We start from the raw sequence: 22,533 nt of genomic DNA, 5'->3' as shown, positions 1-22,533 counted from the left end.
TTACGTTCGAGGCGTACCGTATGGTGGTTACTGCTTTCACGCGTAGTAACAGCGAGACAACTTGCTACTCAGATGCGCTAGCTGTCAGTGGCGGTGCACATTTTGAGGCGGTGCCTCCTGCTCTCTCAACAGGACAACTGCGGCCACGGATTCCACTTGGGTACAGCACAACGTTCTGCTAGCATATATATATATATATATATAGGTGGCCAATTGAGCTACGTGACACCCTGGGAAGGCTGCGGAATACTCTCAGTGCGAACCCGCTGGTTCTCTCTGCCACTGTAGATCCTGGCTGTCGGCAACAGGTACACTGCACACCATGTACAAACTCGAAACAGGATTCACAGCATGACACGCCGTCAGTCGTCTTGGGTTCGCAGCACCGCAGCAGTCTCAGTCAGCTACTGAAATTTGAGTTGCAGAGAGACATCGACGCCATGTGGAGGTTTCTACAGTACGCGGGACCGTCACTTGGTCAGTGGAGCCTCGATTGAGCGTTATTGGACTCACGTGAAAGTTTGTTGTTATTTGCGACAAAATGCCTGATTTGGTGTGATTGGCCTAGTGCGGAAGCCACTGCAAGGGGTGATTGTGTTACAGCGTCTGCCTAATGATCCATTTCAAGACAGATACCGGTATCGTCTCGCTCCTGAGAGATGCTACAGCGGTTCGCTATCGAACAAGTTAACGTCTCGTGGTCTTATTCGCGCGATTTTTATGAAGTTCACACGGTTGCAATTCGTTCCCGGTTGAATGCACTCTCCTAATGTGTGGGAGTTTTTGTTTCTGTGCAAACGTAAACAATTGCTTTTTTCTACCGTGCCGTATGCAGCAGTTGCTGCCTCGCGTATGCGTTGGACGCTCCGATGACCAGGAGTGTGGGTAGCAGAAAGAAAGTATCTTCGATTGAAGAATTCGATTTTTTGCACCACAGAAACCCAATGCAACAGAAAGGGGATGCGTGTACTTCTCACTACATATCCAGAAAAGAAGCACTTTCCACCGAAAAAAACACCGAAGCGGCCAGACCGCAGCAACTAATATTACACGCATCTGACTCCAAGTGTGACGGTACTTCCAGCAAAAGCGGAAAGGCAGACTTATGACCGGTCTCAGAGGTGCGTCCCCCAGAGCAATGAACAGCAGCGGTTGGTCACTAGCTGAAAATGATGAATGATGGACAACTCCAGAACTTCCGATGTTTTGCATAGATCCCCCGAGTTTGCTGAATAACGCGAAGCTTCATGCCCTCTCTAGCGCTTCGCTAACCGCATTTTGACAGTATCAGAGAATGAATGACTGCACCTATTTGCAGGATTGGCACATCACCTCCACGACAAACATAACGAAGTGGCATACAAGATCGATTCCGTCGATGCAACACCCTTCAGTCTTTGTTGGTGGTGCCTTCTTTTGGTACCTTTCGGCAGCATAACGTGTCAAAAAGAACAGCAACTTGCCCAGGAAGAAAAAAAGAAGGGCTGTTGCACGTTGTCGAGGTACCCCTCGAGACGTGAAGACCATGGACATCAAGCGAGAACGTGTCCCCCGATACCAGGGGAGACGATGAACGCGGCATTGTCACACATGCACGAATATGTGAGGATAGACTTGAAAATTCTTGAAGGGTGGCACTGACGTCACCGCGACTCAAGTCAGGTGGTCACCGGACGCGTTGCTGTTATGGTTACCTCATGCAGCCGCCAGTGACAAGCGGGAATTTGAGTCAAGCTTTAAACATGACACTAGTGCACGGCAATCTACAATATCAGGGCGTTTCCTGGATCGAGAGCCTCTGGCGATAGTCTTCGCTTGTTCGTGGGGATCTAACATTTCTTTCTGCAGGCACCATGAATTAGAGGACTCGTCCTATTTCCGAACTGACTATTTCCAGACAGTGAAAGACGACCTGGAAGCTCCGACATGCCTACATTGCTTGCCGGTAGAGCTAGGATTCGCGAGTAAAGTCCCCAGCTCGAGACACTGAGTTTCTCCTCCGCCTGTCACCTCTCAGGATCGACAGAGGCCACCCCACCGTCGTTTTCCTGTTGCTGCTGGTTTCAACGAGAGCAGTTCATAGACCATCTTCAAGCACGGTTGAGGTTTTACCGACACCTTTCCTCCTGGTGTTCCCCACACACACATCACGTAAACGCAGTCAAGCAAAACCTATTGCTTTGTAGCCCCATAGACCCGCCTCCGCGCGCCGCCTGATCAAACATTCTCTACCGCCCTACAGGCTCTTCCACCACTACTCAAAAGAGTAAATAGTTCATATGCAAGACCGAGTGGAGTGGGGAAGTAGTTAAGTTTAACATCTGCTGCTGATACATACAGTCGAACATTTTCAGTTCCAGCTCTGTATTTCGCATACGTCTCTATCTGGCATGTCCGCATGCTGACAATACCTGCTGGATAGCTATTTTGTTCTCTGTAGAGAGGAAACACTCGGCATCTACCAGAGACTCTAAACTGGGAAGTACCGAATCTCTCGATGATGCAACCGATAGCTCCAGCACACTTCGTTCAAGGGGCGTTGTCAGACGGCTATGTCACGCTATGTAATCCAATGTAATTGTACCTGCTGGATCAAATGATCCGGACAAGCAATTGAGAGAGCCGGGGTTTCGGTTTACAGGACAGCGGCTTCTTCCGGCAATTGGTCAACTCCTGAATGGATAAGTCGGTGTCACGTCCCCAATACACATATATTAAAATGTAATGACACGCCCGATGACACACACGACAAAAAGTAAAACTGGTCCAGGAATCCATTGCTAATGGAGATGAGAGGCAACCCTAAAATCACGGCAACGGATATGTTGCTATCTTACAGCCCAGATCCACCGCCTGACCAAATTAATGGATGCTTGTAAGTCAGCAGTGCCACGGAACCCGGCAGCCGTCCTGTACTTCCCCTTTTCTTTGGTGTCAGTCCTTCCAAATAAAAAAAACTGTCGCAGACTACATTGGTCGGCGTAAGGCTGCCCTCTTCAAGATGTAGTGCAATGCGCATTTTACCGGCTAGGGAACTATGCCCTGAATGCACCACATCTCTCCAAATGGAAAACAGGATATTAACGACGCTGCGAAGGGTCCAACGTCTTCACTACTCCAGTCGTGGAGCCACAGCGTGACCGCCGACAAGCGCGATCGTGGTACGTCTGCGTCTCCGGCTGCCGTCATTGAAGTTGAGCTTGTTCCGCATAATAAAAGGCCGAGATACGCTTGCACCTCAGCTACACACTCACAACAAGTGATACCAAACACGCACACACAGAGGCCCCCAGAAACACGGAAAACGCAGATCGCTGCCTCTGCAACAAATCTAGCGCTTGTCACGTCGAGCTTTGCCGCGCGTGACGCTTATCCCCTCTCCGAGCGTGGTTGCGATAGCCGGGGAACCTCCCGCGCGCAAAATTGCCAACACCACAGAGAAAAAACGACTCTTCAAATTTGGCAAAAGTTGAACCATTCTTCCTCGTCTCTCTTGTCTTCCACCTCGCCTAACAGTCGCAGCTCTTGCAGGACCCGTTCTGCTCACAACGCCCACAAGGTGAAACGTTCACGGTGCCATACGCCACTCCTGCGATGCAGTTGCTCCCAGCGGTTGCTCTCGAAAAGCTGGCGGCCCCCCGAGTACGTGAGGATATCAACACTGGAATACCGACACAGCGCCTAGATGCACCCGTCATTCGGAAAAGCATATCGCCGTCTGATACGAGGTGACAGTTTTGTAGCACCGGCGACTGATACTTTGAATTGGTCTCCGTGAGACGGTACGCATGCGATTGATGGCCAGTTACGCCCTCACACGTGTTGCCATCGTAGGCGTGAATTGGAAGGACTTGAGGATTGCCCACCATGAAGCTGACTTGAAATGGATACCAACAGTTGTCCTACAAAGCTTTCTCGCTCATATATATATATATATATATATATATTACGAGGATACGCTGTTCCGAGCGCTGGTCATAAAGTGGTGCCCAGGCCATAAAAAGTGCAAATACCAAGCTTACCTCGACACGACGGCCCAACAGTTTCTTTGAGAACGGCGGGAACGTCCTGCACCTGGTGGCACGACAAAAAACACGAGATCGACATCCTAGACTGGAACTGAACGATGTTTGCTCAGCGACATGCCATTTTGCATATCTACAACCACCTGTGTTGTTCCACCAACTGTCTGCCGGCTCCTCTTTGGACTATCCAGACAGGCATTCCGGCTAGACACGCGGTCCCTCACCGTTGCCATAACTGCAAGAATTGATGTGAGGTCATCGAGCTCTCGGTCCGCCATATTGAAAAACCTGATAAAAAGAGCAAAGTGAATAAGGAGCTAGTCGGTCACATGAACAGCCTGCGTTCACGCACAACGGCGTGCCTCAGCTTCAAGTTGTCGGTCTGAAAGGCCTGCAAGACGGGAATGAACCTGACAAAGCGGCCTCACCCCTACCGCGGGTGAGTTTAGGCTAGAGCTGATGCAGATCATGTTCAACGCCTCTCGGCTATAACTACCCGTTGAAAGAACAGCTCTCCCATCTATTGAAACGATTCACAATAGCATTTTGTGTGAGAAATACGAGCTTGCAAATCGAGTCACAGCAAGGGAGCAGTTTTTTCCAGCCTTTCCGAGAAGTTACCAGCTTTTGATGGGTAGTGCGTTCCACGGATGAAGCAGATAGGCGCTGGGCGAGTTGTCCACCAGGATCACTCGTCGCAGATCGCGCCCGAGGTTCTCCAGATCTTTGATCCATAACCCTTTCCTGTGCATTAACAGCAAGGACAAAGAATACCTAGGGCAAACATATCCGCGTCACTCATGCAGACAAGCAAACCCATCGTAGGCAACTCCACTGACCAGTAAAGATGAAGTGATAACCTTTCTTTTATCTCCTCTCGCGGCCCTTACCAGTGGCTACACGAAGAGCGAAAAAGGCGATACGGGCACAGGCCTTTCGGATCCAGGAGGTCGATCAGAGGGTCGGCATACTGCAGGCAGCTCTCACCATAGCCGTTGTGCGTGTTCACAACAAAGTATCAGAGGGTGCGCAGCAGACATCTCATCAACACGCGTGAAACAACTGATGTTTTGTGCATTATCTATCAGAAAGCGGGACAGCTGAGAGAAAGAGAGAGATCCACGGTCACGGAGTTTCCGCAAGCGATCCCCGCCAATTAGACCACCAATGTGGCGGCTGCTCTCTGCGCACATGATGCGCGAACACCCCCCCTTGGTAAATCAAGGGTCCGCCCTAGTCTCTCTTTGGTGCTTCGCCATGCGACAGCCACACTTGCTTTTGAGACACTCTGGAAACAGTTGTCTTCGCTAGCCTGAAGTCACGGCAAAACCATAGTGGTAAACAAGGAGGCACCCTTAGCTACTAGGAAATCTGCAGCTTTATTCGTGTGATCGCAAGCAGTTACCCGCTCCGAAAACCTACAGTCTGCAAACTGGCAGTGAAGATGACGACCTCATAGAGGCTTGAGACAACTTCCAGGAACCTGTCAACTCCTGCAGACAAAAGGAAAGACGCCAGGCACGGTACAACGTTCTTCTAGCAGCTGGAGCCGGTTCTGTAGGCTGGTGCGTCCTACAGGACGCCGTGCACGAAAGATGTGAACCAACGCTGTTGGATGCACCACCGCGAATAACTATCTCCATAAGCAATTGCCGAATTGCACACGCAACGCGAATTCCAGATACGCAACGACACACCATGAGCAAAGTGTTTCGTTCAATACCCGCGGAAACCTCCCGTTTCCCTGCACCTACCGGGCCTCTTGCACACGTGTATCTTATGCGGCTTCCCCTCGACTTCAACCTGCAAAAGTGAGCAAAACCTCCAGGTGTATACGGGTCATATCGTGAGGTTAGCAAACGGTGTCCTAAACGACCTTTCACCAACAATGGGACGCAATGCACGCTTCTCCGCGAGAAGAACTGTGCGGTTCTGGTAAAAACCCGCACCGAATCCCAGTTGTGAATGGCCACGGCGCACACTGTCGGACGTCACGCCCACCACAAGCTTCTGGCTAACACACGCTTGCAGAAAAAGGATCTGCCGCAAATCTCGGCGACGGGTTCCACGCCATTTTTGACAAGGGATTGCAAACGCCTCATTTTTGCTTTTTTCCTCTGCCACCCCAATGGATATTAACGACTACTCAAACACTGCAGTCTTGCCCAGTCAGCTCGGCGCACAGGACACACACTTGCCCCATTTGCATTGTTACTTTGCTACCCACCTGCAACCTCTAACTGTCTCCAAAGACAGCCAGCCTCAGCTTTCTCGCCGCGCACGCGGAGACACGTGAGACGCGTCCTTCCGTGGCGCGCCGCGAGCCTCCATCGGAAACGCCTCGACGGTCCTTACCGTAATGACGAAAGCAGCAACTGACACGGGCCTGAAGGAGCTGTGAACCAGCGTCTCGTCAAGGTCAAGAACGAGGGTAGTTCTGCTCTGAAGACACACGCCAGACAATCAGAGCTCAGTGGACCGAAATCTCACAAGTTCAACGGAGAGTTCAGTTCCGTCTTTTGCAGCCCGTCGTTCAGTGGGCTACCACCTCGGCACCTCACCTTGTGCTCCTCCCTCTGCGGACCCAGAAAGGGAGGAACGTTTTCACACTTGAGATGTTTGAGTTTCCGCGGCCGCATTTCCTGGACAACATAACAAAGAGTCCCCACAACGAACAGTGACGAGCAGTAAGTTCCAGCACTGCTCAGAAGCACCAGCAGCGAACTGGGGACGACGATGAGTTTTGTTTCCTGGCGTCGCTCTAGATACACGAGTCTGCCCCCTTCTGGTCGCATGCAGTTTGCTGCGTTTTTCGGGGCTTCAGCCTCTCAAGAGTTCGCCCACGGAACATCAACGGTTGAAACGGTCCCAGACACGGACGATGACTCCTCCGCAGCCGATCGGAAATTCAGAGGTTCTTACCTTCCGACTCAAGGGCCCTGACGCCTGGCCTCCGTGTCGCCCGCGAGATCTTCTCCACGCAGTTGCGTAACGAAGACAGCCACAAAAGGTGGGCTGTTTTTCGATGCTTTGTGAGGAACGCGAAGCTGCGGAAGCTTCGGTCGGTTGTTTGCTCCCAGCATTGCGTGGATACATCCGCTGGAAACGGAAACACCTCCCGTAGTGGGAAAAGCCCGATCCAGCTTCTGGGGCGTCTGCGTCCTCATGTGGCGTCCTCGGTTGGGCCGGAATCTGGCGTTGCCCGGCGGGTGTATCTTCACGGTGGCTCTCCTCGTCGTGACCCATCGGGTAAGGAGAATCTGTGGCCCCAAAGTAAAATCCGTAACCCGTCACATTTTTCGCAAGACTGACGACACTGTGTCGCGGGTCTAAACGCTCCCAGGGGCGAGGCGGCTTTGCGGCAGAAGCGCCAAGACTGTCTTGTTTATTCCATCCTTCCGCAGTCAGGTCCAGGCCATACTCTCGAGCAATCTGCAGCGCACAATCCGTTCGATCCTGGCGAGCCTCGTCGTCTCCGCTGAACGCGCTTGCCTCTGTACGTGGCGGACCGCTGGCCGCTCTGCTATCGGTCTCCCCCTTGGTCGGTATATGCGGCCGGAATGCAGATCGAGATCCCGATCTCGGGAACAAGGGTCGCGGCGGTCCCGATGGGTTCGAGAACGAAAACTGCCTCAAGGTACGAGACCCGTGGCGGGCGCCGCCGGCCTGCTCTGGGTGCGCCTGATGCGTGCCTGCGCTGGCCAGACCTGGTTCCGAGCTCCCCGCAAGGCTTCCCTCCTCGGGCACTGAAGAAGACCCCGCAATCGACGCGGTCTTTGCCCGTGGGGACAAGCTGCCGCGTGGCGTGGCAACGGCCCCTGCACTTCCGTCGTTCGATTCGGCAAGACAGTCGCGCCTGTCAGACCCGCCGGGGCAGACCGCCTTGAGAGGCACCGGCTCGACGCGGTGATCAGACACGCGAGCAATCGACTGCGTTCGCTCGCGGCTCTCCAGATGCTGTGGCGCCGGAGCGCTCGGAGAGGAGTCTGACGGGAAGTGTGCATTCACCCCTGGAGCGGTCGGAGGCTGGCGAAAGAGGGCCAGCGGAGTGGCAGGTGGCCGCAGGGAGTCCGATTCAGCATCAAGGACGTCAGAGGAAGGCTTACGGTCAAAGGCAGCAAAACAACCTGCTAGGCTGCTGATCGACTCCGCTTCGTCTTCCGGAGCCGCCTGGACAATCATCCCCCGTAGGGCCTCCGGAACGGCCGACTGGTCGTCGGAACCTGTGGACGGGAGAGAAGTCATTTCCAACACACAGTGTATCCAGGCGCCACTGCGTGGTGGAACCGCTGGAGATACGGTCGGAGCTCTGCGAATCTACAGACACAAAGACTCGAGAGACGAAGGCGTGGCCGTTCACTCGGCTCCTAGACAACGAGACCGATGAGTCCGAGCACCAACGGCCCCAAACCCCCATGCTCGATATGCGAGAAACTCCCTGTTCTGCTCCCTAACTACGGGGTGGTGCAAAATTGAGAACGGTTTGTAACGAAAAAAAGATACCGTGATTGGAGGTCCAGCGGGTTGCACGGGCGACGGCCATTCAAAGCTGGCCGAGTCGCCGGAGCGGGAAAGAGGACAGAAAGACGTGCCTGCTTGGCAGCACGACGGAGTCGCACCGAGCCTGCAAACGTGGCCAGGTTCTTTTGAAAACATGGAGGTCTTTGGACGCCTTCTTCGAGCTCGACAACCCGTGGTTCCTCCGCTACGGCAGCGGCGGGGCGCCAAGGCACTCCGCCGCTGTACCACGCAGAAACACACCAACCGCCACCTCGCGACTCTTGTAGACTGGCCAATCACGTCAGCAAATCCCAAAGAATTTCCTAAGGGACCAGTGCTGTCAGAGAGCACCGACAGATCGCCCACGGGGCCGCGGTCCCGTCGACGGTGATGCAGCCAAGCCGCCGGCCAAGCTGGTCCGTCGCGCAGCTCTGTCCGAAAAACACGAGAATGGTGTTTCGGGAAAGGAGAACAGACGGATAGCTGAAGCGAAGCATGAAAAAACGATACTCGTGACGTCAAACCCTCACCGTGGATGGGGGCTTAAGAGCGGAGAGGGAGGGCGACCAGTGAGACAGCCAGGCGGCACGTGAGGAAAAGGTGGAACACCATAATAGCAATTAAAGAATTTGACGCTGGAGTCAATCCTTCTCGAGAAAAGGAGAAAATATGCTGTCGACAGAGCCACAGAGTCACCCAAGATTCATCAGCGAGGATGGAACAAGATTTGGCTAGGCCCCCTGCATGTACCGCTTGGGGCTGCTACCACGGACCACAAAACCAACGCGAATGCGAAACTAACATGCAGAAGGCATTTTTCCCCAAAAATATATCCAGAGGGACGCTGGCGTCTCTCCCCGCCAGTGGAACAAGTCCGCAAACCCGACGGGGGCATTCAGCGAGGCCGCTCGTTGCAGGGAGGCTGTGTGCTGGGCCAGGCACGGCTCGGCCACACAACGCGCTCTCTCTGGTGAAGCGATCTGCACTGTAGCAGACCGCGTACTCTTCTCCGCTTTGCCGCACCGTGGCCAGAGTATTGAGCGTCTGTCTTGCAACATATATCCAACGATATCCATGGCAAATGAAATGTGGAAGACGTGAAACCACGCGAAACAGTTGCTCCAGGGACACCTTCAGGAGAGGGCCGGAGCCCTCGCAGGTCTTGATGTCACTCTCACACTGGACAGCTGCAGTAGATGATTGTTTCTTCGGCAGGCACACCCGAAAGGCAGTGCCGAGTCACTCGGTTGGGACGATCGACCTATCGTTTCTTTCGCTTGCAGCAAAGAAGAAGAGTACAACAGTCTGTGACAAGTGTCCTGATGTGGAAAAGCGTCAGACAGGCGGCTCCTGCAATGACTTCACGTCACTGGCCGTCGAAGACGATCCCAAGGAACACGTACAGCGCAGCTTCTGGCTCTTTTCTGTTGCTGTTACCTCGGCTCCGATTCAGCTGCAGCCGTTTTGAGCAGCAAGCAAGGGAGATCTGGAAACTGCAACAGGTTTGTTTGGCTGCTCATGGACCATGGATGCGTCATATATCGGTCTTTTCCGACATCGAATGCACGTTCGCTGCCACTGAGGAAGATCTGCCTTGGGCCGGTGTACAGATTGTTGAGTGGTACGTACTAGCATAGAAGGAAACACACTGCTGCTGCACGGCTGTTTCTCCGCTCACGGCAGTCGCAGTGAAGAGCAAATTCGTCAGCAACCCGTGGCTTTCCCGAGTGTTTGTCGCTTGTAGTCACCATTTCCCCCGTGCCTGAATCCGGTCCGTCTAGACGGCTCTTTTCCTTCTTCATTGTGGCGACACGAGCTTGCTTCAGCAGTTGCAGGCAGATGCCGTTCATTTCTGGCACAGGCGAGCAGATCGTGAAGGAGGGTACATGCGAGGACACGAACGACGGACCACTCTCCGTGAATTTGAAAGAGTGATGAGACTTCACTCCAAGAATGCTTCCAGACAAGCTCCATTAAATAGGAACGATGACAGCTCGCGCCCCGCGCGCCGGGAGTAGCGAAAAGAGTTCGAACCGAGGCGCGACGGCGTAGGCCGGCAGGGAGATCTGCTGCGCTATTCCTTTGTTTGGCCCTTCTCCCAGTCCCACCACCGCGCCTGTTATTTTCACCTATGAGCAGTTTTAAGCCCAGGATGATCCAACTCAGCCAATCCGTACTATGACTTAGAGTCTATACCAGGCGACACCAACACCCGTAGAAGCGTGGCTCTACTTGTGGGGGTACTTAACCTGTTTCGCTGGGTCCCTCTAGACGCTTCGCAACACCTGAAGATCCTCACGCCCCCGTTGGCCGATTGACTTCTTCTGCAGCGTCATGCGGAGACTCGCAACGTTAAGGTTCCTCTACAATTCACTCTGTGGCCACGGGCGCGCCTCCGGCCGCGTCTCGAGCAGCCGTGTTTTGCGTAGGGACGGACACCAGAGGAGACGGATTGCCTCATCCGCGGTGGCTGCTTCCGTTTCTTTGGTTGTGCCCAACGCAGGACTCGGCGATTCAAGGTAACACGCCGTACTTTGGAACCTTCAAACTCCACGCAGTCGATTGCTTGCTTGGCCCAAAATCTGACCAGGGACTCTACGGCGGGGCGCAGCGTCGCTGGGGTATGCGAGTGAATGTGTTTCGACGACAGGCCGACATCTTTGCTAGGCACATACGAGGCCGTTGATGGTGTACGTTCACTTTTCCACGTGCATCCCATAGTCCGTCAACCAGGCCGGCGCCGTGGACGTTGCAGTTGGATCGGACGCTGATCCCCTTCGTGTACAACTATGTGGGGAGACTTTGTTCGGTACGGTGTTCTTTTTCTGTACATAAAACGAAAAGCGCTGTCTGAACCGGTGCCGGGTCCTCTCAGGTCGCAGAGCGTGGGCTGCCGTGCACTGCATGCACGGAAGCCTCTTCTGGGGCAGTCGACGCACCCGTTCTCCACGCCGCGCACTCGAGGCTTGGAACTGAGACAAACGGATGCCTTCAAGAACATTCCTTTTGCTTTCAAACACGCCCGAAAACACAGTTCAATTTACCGTTCGCATTTTTCACTGCACTGCTTTTTACAATGGTAAGACCCGTAGAGGGCGTGTGCCCGTGCGGACTGTGTCGATTCATCGAGGAAGCGGCCTCTTTCTTGATACACGGGGAGTGTGCGACAAACCGCGACGCCTCGTGCTTCCAGACTGGGTTTGTCATAACGCAAGCGATTGCGGTGATCGTCCCGTCCTCTCACACTTTGTGGTCAGAATTTTAGGCGTCGATTTGCACCGTCCGTAGTCGACTGTCAAGAAGAATGGGGATGTAAGCCGTGTGCTGTAGGGGACGAATGTGCAGCGCGTCGGCGTCACTTTGTGTGACCTGATGGACGGGTAGTTCTTCACCTCTTTTATTTCTCGAATTGTCTTTCGCCGTCTGTCAACGTGTAACAGCGTCGTGGCCATCTGAAAGTGTTTTGTCTGTCGATGTGGACTGTGTACGCGCGTGCCCCGTGCTCTGGATCTGTACAGGCGAAACTCGAGGGAAAGAACATCTTCCTTACCGCCGATGGCCGAACGTACCATTTGGGCGTAAAGAAAGGAGACTTGGCTTCACTGATCGTGACTGTCGGCTGCGAGCAACGCGCACGCTTTCTCGCATCGAAATACCTCACCGATGTCACAGAGGTTGCCTCTTCGCGACAATTTTACACATTTACTGGTATGTCGCGAGCGACACGGGCATCTATATAAATGCAATTGAGTAGATGTGCGTTGTCCAGCGGTGAAGGTTGTGGACTCCCAACTTTTTTCGACATACCCATCATCCTCTCTCGACCCCCGAGAGAGGATGATGCGTCGAAGGCGAGACTGCGTCTGCGTCGCTTTCCAGCGTCTGAGGGTTCGCAGAAACTCCGCATATTCGTGATGCAAGTGGACGCCGAGCGCCGCCTATAACGATTTACGCTGGGAGAACGGAAAAATAAGAAAGGTTTCTGCTCCCCCTGTGTTAAGAAGTATCTTATTAATCTTGTGCCTCGACAGGCCAGGAGACCTCGATCTCCTGACTCCGCTTTACCGATCGGCCACGGCTTTCTTCGGGAACGGGGGGGGGGGGGGGGACATTTCGTGTTGACTCTCCGAGCTCATACCCGTTCGCTTTCGTGCGATTTGTTCTGTAGGGAAATACATCAAAGGAGGACACCGCATGTCGATCGTGTGCATTGGCATGGGTGCTCCGATGGCGGACTTTTTCATTCGCGAGGCGTCGTTCGTTTTGGAAGGAGAGCCCATGGCTGTCATCCGCATTGGCAGCTGCGGCATCGTCGACTTCGACACCGCGCCGGGCACGCTGATGCTCAGCGACGAAAGCATGTACTGCTACAGGTGAGTCAGTTGGCAGGGAGGAAGAGTTGCGCATTTCCTCCATCATGACACAGGCGCTTCCTGTTGAATTGAAAGTGCGCTGCAGGCGAAAACGCGGACGCGCTTCAGAAAGACATTCCACTACTCTAGACGCACGCCCACCAGTCAGCTGCGTGCACTGTATTTCTTGTACGTCCTCAGTCGACAGTGTGCTTTATACCGTAGAACTTGGGTAGGGCATTTGAGAGGCGAGACGTTCCGCAGGAGGTGCTGCGTCGGATGCAGTCGGAAGCAGTGCTGGCTTGCTCGGCTTTTTACCATTCAACGCTGCGACTCTTGTACGTACAGTTCTGAGTGGTGTACGTCGTCTGTGGAATCGAAGCATTTCTCCTGCGGATTCCCACACACGGGGGTTCGTCGGCTTGCGTTTCTAGGAACTACTGTCACTTCGACGGGGAAGCGGCTCTCGGCAAGAAGACTGGCGAGTGCGATTCGCGGCCGTATCTTCTGACCGCCCCTGTCAAGGCAGATCAGCATTTGACCGATTTAATTGAAGCGAACTTGAAGAAGATTGGCGCTGCAGTCAAACGAGGCCTCAACTGCTCGGCTGAGACATTCTTCGCTTGCCAGGTGAGAGGAAGAGGTTTTGACAGGAAGTCAATCATGAGAAAAAGGATGCCGAAGGATTTGTGCACTCTTGGAGAGAAGGCGTCGCCAAAAGGAGGGGGAATCGAAAGTGTACGTGGGGTTTACTCGCTGCACTAACGCGCCTGCTGCGTATAGGCAAGACGTAGAACGGAAGACTTGTGTGCATATCTATCTTTTCGCGTCTGTCGCATCTTTTGTGCGGAAGAGGAATCTGCGCGGCAGGGAAGGGACACCGCCTTTCCCGGGACAAAGATTCGAAACGGGCGCGATGTGTCCTTTGCATGCCTTCTGCATCGGCGTGCCACGCGTGCATGCACATCTACTTTAGGTGTCGAAAGGCGTTCGATGCATGCGGGCTTCCCTCACCTTGTCGCGCTTGACCGTGTCAGTGTTTTCGGCGTGTGCGGCTCGAGCTCACCACGAACGCTTCCCTCTGAGAGGAACGCAGGGAACAGTCCGGTGGAGACGAATGTCGCGCTTTGCCCTCGTTGCGCCCGTGGTTCAGGGGAGAGAGTTGCCGTTGTGGAACGACCAAAACGCGGACCTCATGAAGGACGTTACGTCTCTGGGTGTCGTGAGCCTGGAGATGGAGACGCACCAAATCTTCCACTTGATGCATCAGCGACAGCACGGCGTCCCGAACGGACCCCAGTCGCACGCCGCCTCCCTCATGATCGGTCTCGTCAACCGCAACAACCCGAGCTTCACTTCTCACGTTTCGGTGAGTGGACTGATGGAGATACGCGAAGGCGCAACGTCACACGTCTGTATCAAAAACGGTGCCTCGGTACAGGGAAGAAAACCAACAAGGCAAATGGTGAAGCGAACTGGGCACGCTGGCGAGCGCGTGTCGAGTGTGTGGCATTGAAAGCGAGCTGCAAATTGCGTCACGGGTCCGCGGTCGCATGCACGGCCTCAGAGCCGGCAGAAGGTTTAGGGGCGGTGTGTGCGACGAGATGATAGACAAAATGTGCAAGATACAGCTTTCAGCTCCTGCACACGGGCCCATAAAGACACAGGTGTACCAAGGAAGGTCATAGAACTAAGGGTACTTCGAATCCCTCTGTGAAGAGGGGTGGATGTCTAGCTGCTTCATTCTCTGTTTTTCTCGCGTTTGTGCGTGTCGGATTTAGTCGGAAGACCAAGAGAAGGCGACGTTGGCCGCAGGCGAAGCTGCGTTTGACGCTCTTGTGTCTCTCGTTTCTGAGGGAATCCTCAAGCCCGCGGCGTAAAGCGTCGGGCGAGCGGCAGCTCTTTCCGGTGGCGGATCGCGGCGGGCGAAGCAAGTGCTGTGGACGTGCACACGTCGCCTTCTTTCCGGGGGAACTCCACAGCTCTCTCCCGCGCAAAAACAAGCTAGCCTCTTCCGAGGCTTCGAGGCCTCAGACGCCGCCTATTCTGAGAGTACCAAACTGGGATTTCCCCGTGTCCCGTATTGGTCGTGGTCTCTCTCGTTCGGTAAACTCACTTCCATGATGCGTTCCTTTCCACGCTGGAATCGAACACACGGGCCGTTTTCGAGGGGGACGAGAGCGCTTGTAGACGTTCCGTTCCTGGCGACGAGTTGCGGGCACAGAGAGCGTATCTCCCACCTCCGCAGTCCAAATCAGTCCGCAAGGAGACTGTCTGCCGGGGAGTGTTCACTTTGCCGCGGAGCGCCGCGGAGCTCCAGTGCCGCGCGCGGGAATTTCGGCCCTCCGGAAGGCCGACAAGTACCACGATGGATCCTCCCCAGGGTTCGAAATGGAGGGGGGGGCGGGGGTGCGGGTGGAGAGGAACGGCGGATTTGCACCCTTGTGGGGTCTTTCGCGCACGAGTGGACGGCTGACGCACATGAACGTTTTCTGGGAGTGTATGCACAGAGGTCAGGCGCCTTCAGGGCCAACGGAGTTCTGTTTTGTCAAGTGGAAAAAAAGAGCAGGCGTGAGTGACGCGCCGGTCTGCAGAAAGGGACACGTGCGGGCCGAGGAAAGTGCTATATTTGCCGTCAGGGACGCATCTGCCGTCGCGCGCCGGGGAGCGACGAGATATACCCGCCGCGGCGACCCCGTACGTTTGGCCATCCAACTTCTTGGCATGTTCTTGTGTGGAACGTGTGCATGCCGTCGTGGGTTACGAAACGTGTGGGTGTGAGACTCGGTAGGTTGTGTGTCCAATTCGTCTTTGGACGGATAACGGGCGCGATGCCGCCGCGCCAAACGTCTAGGGTGTGTGTTCGCACGAAACACGGCCCTTCTCGCGAGTTGTCCGGGGGCTTTCGAAAAACGCGGGTTTTTGGTGAACCTCGCTCCCGCACAGTCCACACTTTCAGGACACCACCGGTGACTGAGTAGCCCATCCTTTGCGTCTGGATTTAGCACCAAACGAATACTTATAATGGAGGGTAGACCGTCCAGTCTAGACCACTACCGAACTCACATACTTTGAGCGTTTGACATTCAGCAGGTAATACACAATCTCCAGAGGTATACTTAACGCAGTTTCCACCGCACCCTGCTCAGATCTGCGCCCAGACCGTACCGTAGTGCGGCATCTCCGTTGGTGCGTTGCCGAAACTGCCTTTCTGCGTTCCTTCGAGTGCGGTAATGGATACAGGTCTGTACAGCGCTAGATGTCGATGCAGAGGCGCACCGGTTTTACACAGAACTCGCGGGTGTGTATACACGCGTGCGCCGATATGTAGGGACCATGTTCTTAAGCTGCCGACTTTCCGTCCACAATAGAGATGCAGAGTCGTGCGTGGCTGGCGGGGAAATGGGTGCTCTCTAGCATTACTTTTTCACGAGGCAGTGCGCTAGAAAGTTTTTTCGAGATTCGGGAGGTGTTACGAGCTGGTGGCGAAGCCTGCGCGAGTGCCCCGCGACGGGGAACAGCGGAACTAAACTCGGATCTGAGAACCGAGGCAGTCAGTCGAGAGCCGCAGCCGCTCGGGCGTCGCCCGTTCCAGTTTCCTCACTAAATGGGTTCGAGGCGAGGACCCGCTCCCGCAGACACCTAGTCTGTTCTCTGTTTTTCTCGTGGACGTTACGGTATCGGGGAGAATCGCAGAGACTTCGCTGTGGCTGTGCTCCGGAGAGAGGAGCCTCCACGGACAAAACCGGGACTGAAACAAACGCGGGAAGACGTTGGGCCACTTCCCGCAGCCGGCAAAAGTCGCCTGAGAGAGCCCTCTCTGGTGGCAGGACAGGTCGGACAACAAAACGGACCCAAAGAGGCAGTAAACGCTGGCGCAGAAGAGACAGAAAAAAAAGGGGAAGAGGCGGAGAGACGACCATTCCACGCCCATCCCCTGTACAACTCGCAGAATTGAGCTGCAGAGAAGCGGAGGAGATGGCCAGGGACAGACGAGACAGTGACGGGAGAGGAACGACGGTGGCACAATCGCGCGCGCGTGGAAAAACGAGACGGCAGGTTTCGGCGCCGGCGAGTGCGATTGAGAGGACAAGAAAAAGAAAAGACCGAGAGAATCAGAGGAAAACACACAACAGACAGTGGAGGACCCACAGGAGGGGAGAGGCGGACGACGACGTAGGCAGAAGAGACAGGAAACAGGAGAGAGAAGAGGGACGAGGGCGGAGAGACAGGACAGGTGCACTTGAGAGGTACAACCGCACCTTCGCCACGTGAAGAATCGCTTCATTCTGCGAAGTGCATTTTGGCTACGCGAGTTTGTCCGGCTGGATGCCCACGAGAGTCACTTTTGCGCCCTTCACGACGGCGCCCAAGGCTGCCTCGAGGGCCGTCCGGAGCTCTCGAGCCTCTGCCTTCAGCGCATTCAACTTGCTTTGCTCGTCTTTGATCTGCCAGTGCGAGACAGGAGACAAGACCCAGACAACGAGAGAAGGTACAGAGGAGGCGAAGAAACGGGGCGCTTGGCGCGCATGCACGATTAAACTAAACCTGCTAGCAGCACTCGACCACAGCGAGGGGGATCGCTGTCGTCCTTGGCTGCTCCGCCGAGAAGAAAACGAAAAAGAGAAACTGAAAAATCCGGAAAGATGAACCAGCCGCGCTTGTGCGAGGGACGCGGGCTTGTCGCGATTGAGGCCTGGCGACAGGAAAGGGTTGGAACCGGCCGGAGCTCTTCTTTGCCGATCAGAGGACTCTTCATGCTCGAGAGAGGAAAAGACGTTTCACACCTGACGCTCATCTCTCCCTTGTCGCCTCCGTCACACAGAGAGAGAAGGAAGAGGAAGCCACGGCCGCACAGAGACAGGCACGCCGACTTCGCCACGGACATTGACGCGACGATCGAAAGGGTGGTCCCATGCAAGCTTTTCTCTTTCAACTTCGAGGACGAGAGAGATGGGGAAAGCTCAACACAGGTGGGCACTCGTGGCGCGACAAGAAGACGCGCACTGTGTAAATATCATTGTGTTACGGCTCTATCGCCAACCACTGAGACCAACGAAAGGAACGTACCTCGTCTTGCAGGTCTGCCATCCGTCTTTCCAACTGCCCTGCCGCATTGAGAGACTTCCGCACGTTGCGCCGCGTCAAGGCGAATTGGGAAACGATTCTGAAAAGAAAGAAACAGGAACCGCTGCCTCGCCTAATCATGGGGCTCCAGAGAGAAATCTTTTTGAATCGACTGTCTTCCCGGAGCCGTCAACTTTGAGATCTCTTCAGTCTCCCAGTCATGACGAGACACCCGCAGGTGGGCTTTCGTTACCACAGAAGAGGACGGGAGGTCGCACTGCCTCGTGAAGGCAGAGCCCGAACCAGTACAAAGACGGAAGCGGGGGGGAGACAGCGGGGAGCCACAATGGGCTGTCGGGAAGGATAAGACACATTCGACTGCATCTCCATTGGGCGCCCACGGCGCCCTTTTGAAACAGACGGATACCGAAACGGAACTGAGGAGAGGCGTCCCCGAGGGTTTGAAAGAGTACATCACTTTCGGTCGCTTCCCACCACGACGCATTCCCAGGGTGGAGCACGGGAAGCTGCGTTTCTTCGTGAACGACTCTCGACCGTTGCTGTTTCCGTCTGCAGTTGACGGGGCCGTTTCTCTCGCTGCTGCTTCTGAATAGAAACGAAAGCACGTTCCTGGAATGCCTTACTTGCTCATCTGCGTTTCACTCTGCTTCAGCTGAAGCAGATCTAAAGTCTCCCGACCGCCGAGGAGATCTTCCACAGCCATACACGTTTTCAGCCACGCCTCCAGCTGTACATCCACGCAAAGAAACACGCCTCAGCCACGCGCACACTCTGGATACAGACGCGGCGTCTGTACCCTGCAAGGGTCGGCGAAGTAGTCCGGTGTACGTACACTCCATAAAGCGGTGCACGCCACTTGCGCCAGAACGATCCTGTGTCGGGCTGTACATACACTGCGTAACAAGCAAGCTGAGCGGTATCCCTCCCGCGATACGGGATTCGGGAGTCTTCTGTGTTTACGTGTGAGATGATATGGAACGGAAAACACGGACCCGTGTGCGTTCATAGCTGCGTCGCCAGCCGGACCGCAAAACTGTTCCGACAAACTGGTGAGTTATAAGAAACATCCAGCGGCTCTTCGCCCGAGATTCATCTCCACGAAATAATGGCACATAATGCTTACACATATATACATGATAGATACACACACCTGCACGTACAGAGGTACACACGATTCAGATACATACATGCATGCGTATATCTACATATATCCAGGCCTCTGTTTTTGCAGATGTGGACATGGATGAGACTGAAGAAACGCCCGTGCCATGTTTCCTACCTGGCCGGCAGGAATGACGAGTTTCTCTGGCAAGCTTGTGAGGTGCGCCACGCCGGCACCTGGCCCGCCTGACTTCTTTCCGCCTCCCTTTTTGCCTCGGCCGCTCCCGTCATCGCCGCACTCCTCCAGGCGCTGGAACAGAAAGGCGTGGAGCTCGTTCACGTCGTCGAGGAGCGCTCGCCGGCATATGCGCGATTCGAACAGACTGGCGCTCCCTGCGCCCCCGGCGAGGTGGCCGTCTCCATCCACTGTGATGGCCTCGATCTGGGACTCCCCCGCCGAACTCGCGCCGGTTCCTTCAGCTGCGTGTCCCTCTTCGCCTTCTGCCTCAATTTCAATGAGACCCGCACCTTCGGGGGTGCGTTTCTGGTCCTCTCCCGCGGCGCTTTGCACAGTTGTTTCCCCCTCTCGCGTTCTCTCTCGCTTGTCTGCATCCTCTGCATCGACGAGCTTCAGTGCCAGAGTCGCTGGCGCGTTGCCGTGGACCGTGACGAAACGCAGCATTGGAAGGCACGAATCGTCATCTGCCTCCAAAGCCGAAGGCGTGGAGCTGCTCGCGTGCGGCCCGCTCTCCTCGCCTCGCTGGTACGCCCGGAAGCGTCTGTACACCTCGACGATTGCGGGGCCCTCTGCGCGAAGTAGTTTCTCTGCTTCATTCAGTCGCTCCGGCAACAGTTTGCAGACGTGAACAAGGACTTGCTGCTCCAAAACGTCTGCGAGACGACCTGGCTCCGGCGCCCCTGACTCGGCGGCAGAGCGAATCCCGTACTTCTCGCACAGCGTGGTGTACGTACACTCCGCCTCTTGGGCTGCTCGCTGCAGCTCCTGCTTCCGCTTGCCTCCGTCGGCAATCTGAGGCGAAAACACAAGCAGTTACGGAAAAGTGCGAGAGCTGAGTGGCTGTTTGCGACTTTTGACAAGCTACGATGAACAGTCTGTGTTTTTCGGATCAGCGTGAAGTGAACCCGAATCTGCTCGAGGGAGGAAGACCTTACTTGCTTCTGCTTCGTCTGGATGGACCGCTGGAGGACAGGGATATTGTCGTTCAGATGCCGGCTAAGCCATCTAGAAAAAAAACAAGAGAGTAAGTGCCTGAATATAACTGCGAATAGGAGCGAACCCGCCTGCCAGCAAACATGCGTCTCTCCTCGCAAACGTTCCCACGCAAGACACGCGTGGAAACATATTCCTATAGAGGAGCTGTTATATATATGTATATAAACACGCGCGAAAAAGAGAGAAACAAACGCGGGCATGTGCATTTGTTCTCTGTTTCGCTACATCCATGTATTTACATATATATATATATATATATATATATATATATATATATATATAACTCGGTCCGAGGAGATGTGCACGAATGCAGGGTATCAATTGAACGACGAAAGAAGGAACTGGTACAGATATGGACGCGCCTTTCTCTGTTCACCCATGATACACACGGCAAAATGCATATGTCTATATATATATATATATATATATGCAATTATTGTATATATATGCAGTTATTCGCGGAGACGTTTTCTACGTGTATAGGTTTAACGACAAACCTGCTCATGTCAAGAATGTGTAAGTTGCCTTTTTCCATGGCACGCTGCAGAGCCCGCCATCGCCGAAACGGAGAGGACCCGAAAGAGAGGCTGAGAAGTGACACTGAAGCTGACGAGGACTGCAAAAGAGAGCCGCCAAAGCAAAAGTGCAATCAGCCAAGGAGACTTGGAGAGCAGAAGACAGAGAGAAAGATGCCACTCGCTGCACGCGGGGAGAGAGAAACTCCAAGACGAAAGGGAAACTCTCCCTACAGCGAAGAACGCCGTAAACGCCGTTGAAACTTGTACGCATATATATATATATATATATATATATGAACATGAGTGACATATAAACATATAAATGTTAGGCCCATATATGGACATATTCACGCGAAGACTGAAGTTGGATATCTAGTGAGGTCAGTGCCATGCTTCAGACGGCAGAGAACAACTGGGTCTGTTGGAGGAAAGCGACAGACGACGGCATCTGATGTTTTGTGACAGAAAGGCGGAAGCACGGAAAGACTGTTTGCCGTACCTGGGAAAGTATTGATACGAGTTCCTTTATTTTCAAGTAGTGGAGTTCGTCTCTATTTTTCTTCAGAAACTCCTGAGCCGCCTTCTCGTCTCCGACACCCTGCGTCACCGCCTCTGCTACGTGTGCGTGCGCAGCTGTACATACACGAGGAACGGATGCCGGACACGTCCGAGGAGGGTCACGTAAGGAGACTACGAAAAAAGGCATTATGTCTCTCTCTTCTTCTCCTGCCGCCTCGGTTCTCGCTCACGTGCGACACAATGCAGAGCGCTCGTGAGTCAGTTCTAAAGACCTCCCGCGATGCTGCTCGAGAGGTGAGCGTCAGGTGTACATCCACTCCGCGCGAGCTCACCTTTCAGCAGTTGAGCCCAGTTGTCTGCAATCTGACGCCGACAAAGAAGCCAGTCTGCGACTTTTTGGTACGGAACATCCAGCTGAGGCTGGACTCCGCCTCCGCCGAAATTCATCTTGCCGTCCCGCGGTCGCTCTGTCTGCCTTGTTACCCTTCCTCTCCTTTATCTTCCTTCTCCTCTTTATCTTTTTGTCTTCCTTCTGTTCTTCCCTTTGGTGCCGCGGAGCTTCGCTTTTGGCGAGGTCGGCAGACCCACGAGCACCTTGGAGTTGGAGGGCCGCCAGAGAACAGGTTTGAACGGCAGGACAACGCGACAAAATGAAACGGCAGTTTCAGCCTGTCTTTCTGCTCTCGACGAGAAAACGCGCAGTCGAGGCAAATGCCTCTCCTCTCCCTCTCTCCCCTTTAGCCACCTCGACTCTTTCTTTCTCTTTTCCCTTCTATATCCCTCCGCCGACAACCCGAATTCTAGACGATGAAGGAGAAGGAAAGACCGCGTTCAACACTAGTGGACGAAAAGATGTGTGGAGACCAGGGAGAGAGACTCTTGGAAAAGAAGTCGAGACGGGAAGTGTCCGGAGAAAAAACAACGGAGACATCAACACCCTTCTTGCGGTTGCACATGCCGACGCGCCTGCCGTTGCGATGTACGTACAACTCACCGTTGAAATAGGGTGTGCTCATCCAGAAGTGACCTGCGAGTCTACACACGGAGGTTCCCCTCAGTGGGTTAAAACGGAAGAAAAGGGTTTTTCCTTCTCGTGATTCTTCGTGGAAGCGTCCGGCGAGGAAGGTCACCGACGACCTCGCGGCAATAACGGTCGAGCTGTGCATGCAGAGGTCGTCTTCTGGACAGCGCCCGCC

The 22,533-nt window shown here is 54.4% G+C and overlaps 3 protein-coding genes across 3 annotated transcripts; 1 reads left to right on the top strand and 2 right to left on the bottom strand.

The window, feature by feature from the left end:
• Window positions 1–3,453: 3,453 nt before the first annotated feature.
• NCLIV_054710 (hypothetical protein) lies at window positions 3,454–8,270 on the bottom strand (the record flags this gene model as incomplete). The annotated part of the gene is made up of 9 exons (XM_003885025.1): window positions 3,454–3,539; window positions 4,023–4,074; window positions 4,250–4,313; window positions 4,916–4,995; window positions 5,448–5,518; window positions 5,780–5,828; window positions 6,381–6,467; window positions 6,587–6,667; window positions 6,948–8,270. 9 exons carry the CDS (start codon window positions 8,268–8,270, stop codon window positions 3,454–3,456), a joined length of 1,893 nt encoding a protein of 630 aa, XP_003885074.1.
• Window positions 8,271–11,601: 3,331 nt separating this feature from the next.
• NCLIV_054700 (putative uridine phosphorylase) lies at window positions 11,602–14,757 on the top strand (the record flags this gene model as incomplete). The annotated part of the gene is made up of 6 exons (XM_003885024.1): window positions 11,602–11,604; window positions 12,044–12,233; window positions 12,694–12,898; window positions 13,312–13,507; window positions 14,031–14,246; window positions 14,659–14,757. The coding sequence occupies 6 exons, from the start codon at window positions 11,602–11,604 to the stop codon at window positions 14,755–14,757; spliced, it is 909 nt and encodes a 302-aa protein (XP_003885073.1).
• A 2,427-nt stretch (window positions 14,758–17,184) lies between these two features.
• NCLIV_054690 (conserved hypothetical protein) lies at window positions 17,185–21,784 on the bottom strand (the record flags this gene model as incomplete). Its single annotated transcript, XM_003885023.1, has 8 exons — window positions 17,185–17,325; window positions 17,948–18,044; window positions 18,589–18,692; window positions 19,245–20,096; window positions 20,240–20,309; window positions 20,798–20,916; window positions 21,318–21,451; window positions 21,670–21,784. The coding sequence occupies 8 exons, from the start codon at window positions 21,782–21,784 to the stop codon at window positions 17,185–17,187; spliced, it is 1,632 nt and encodes a 543-aa protein (XP_003885072.1).
• Between the last annotated feature and the right edge of the window lie 749 nt (window positions 21,785–22,533).

Source organism: Neospora caninum, chromosome XI (assembly GCF_000208865.1).
Source record: "Neospora caninum Liverpool complete genome, chromosome XI".
Taxonomy (NCBI): Eukaryota; Apicomplexa; class Conoidasida; order Eucoccidiorida; family Sarcocystidae; genus Neospora; species Neospora caninum.
The sequence above is the reverse complement of the archived record's forward strand: the minus strand, read 5'-3'. Positions and strand labels throughout refer to the sequence as shown.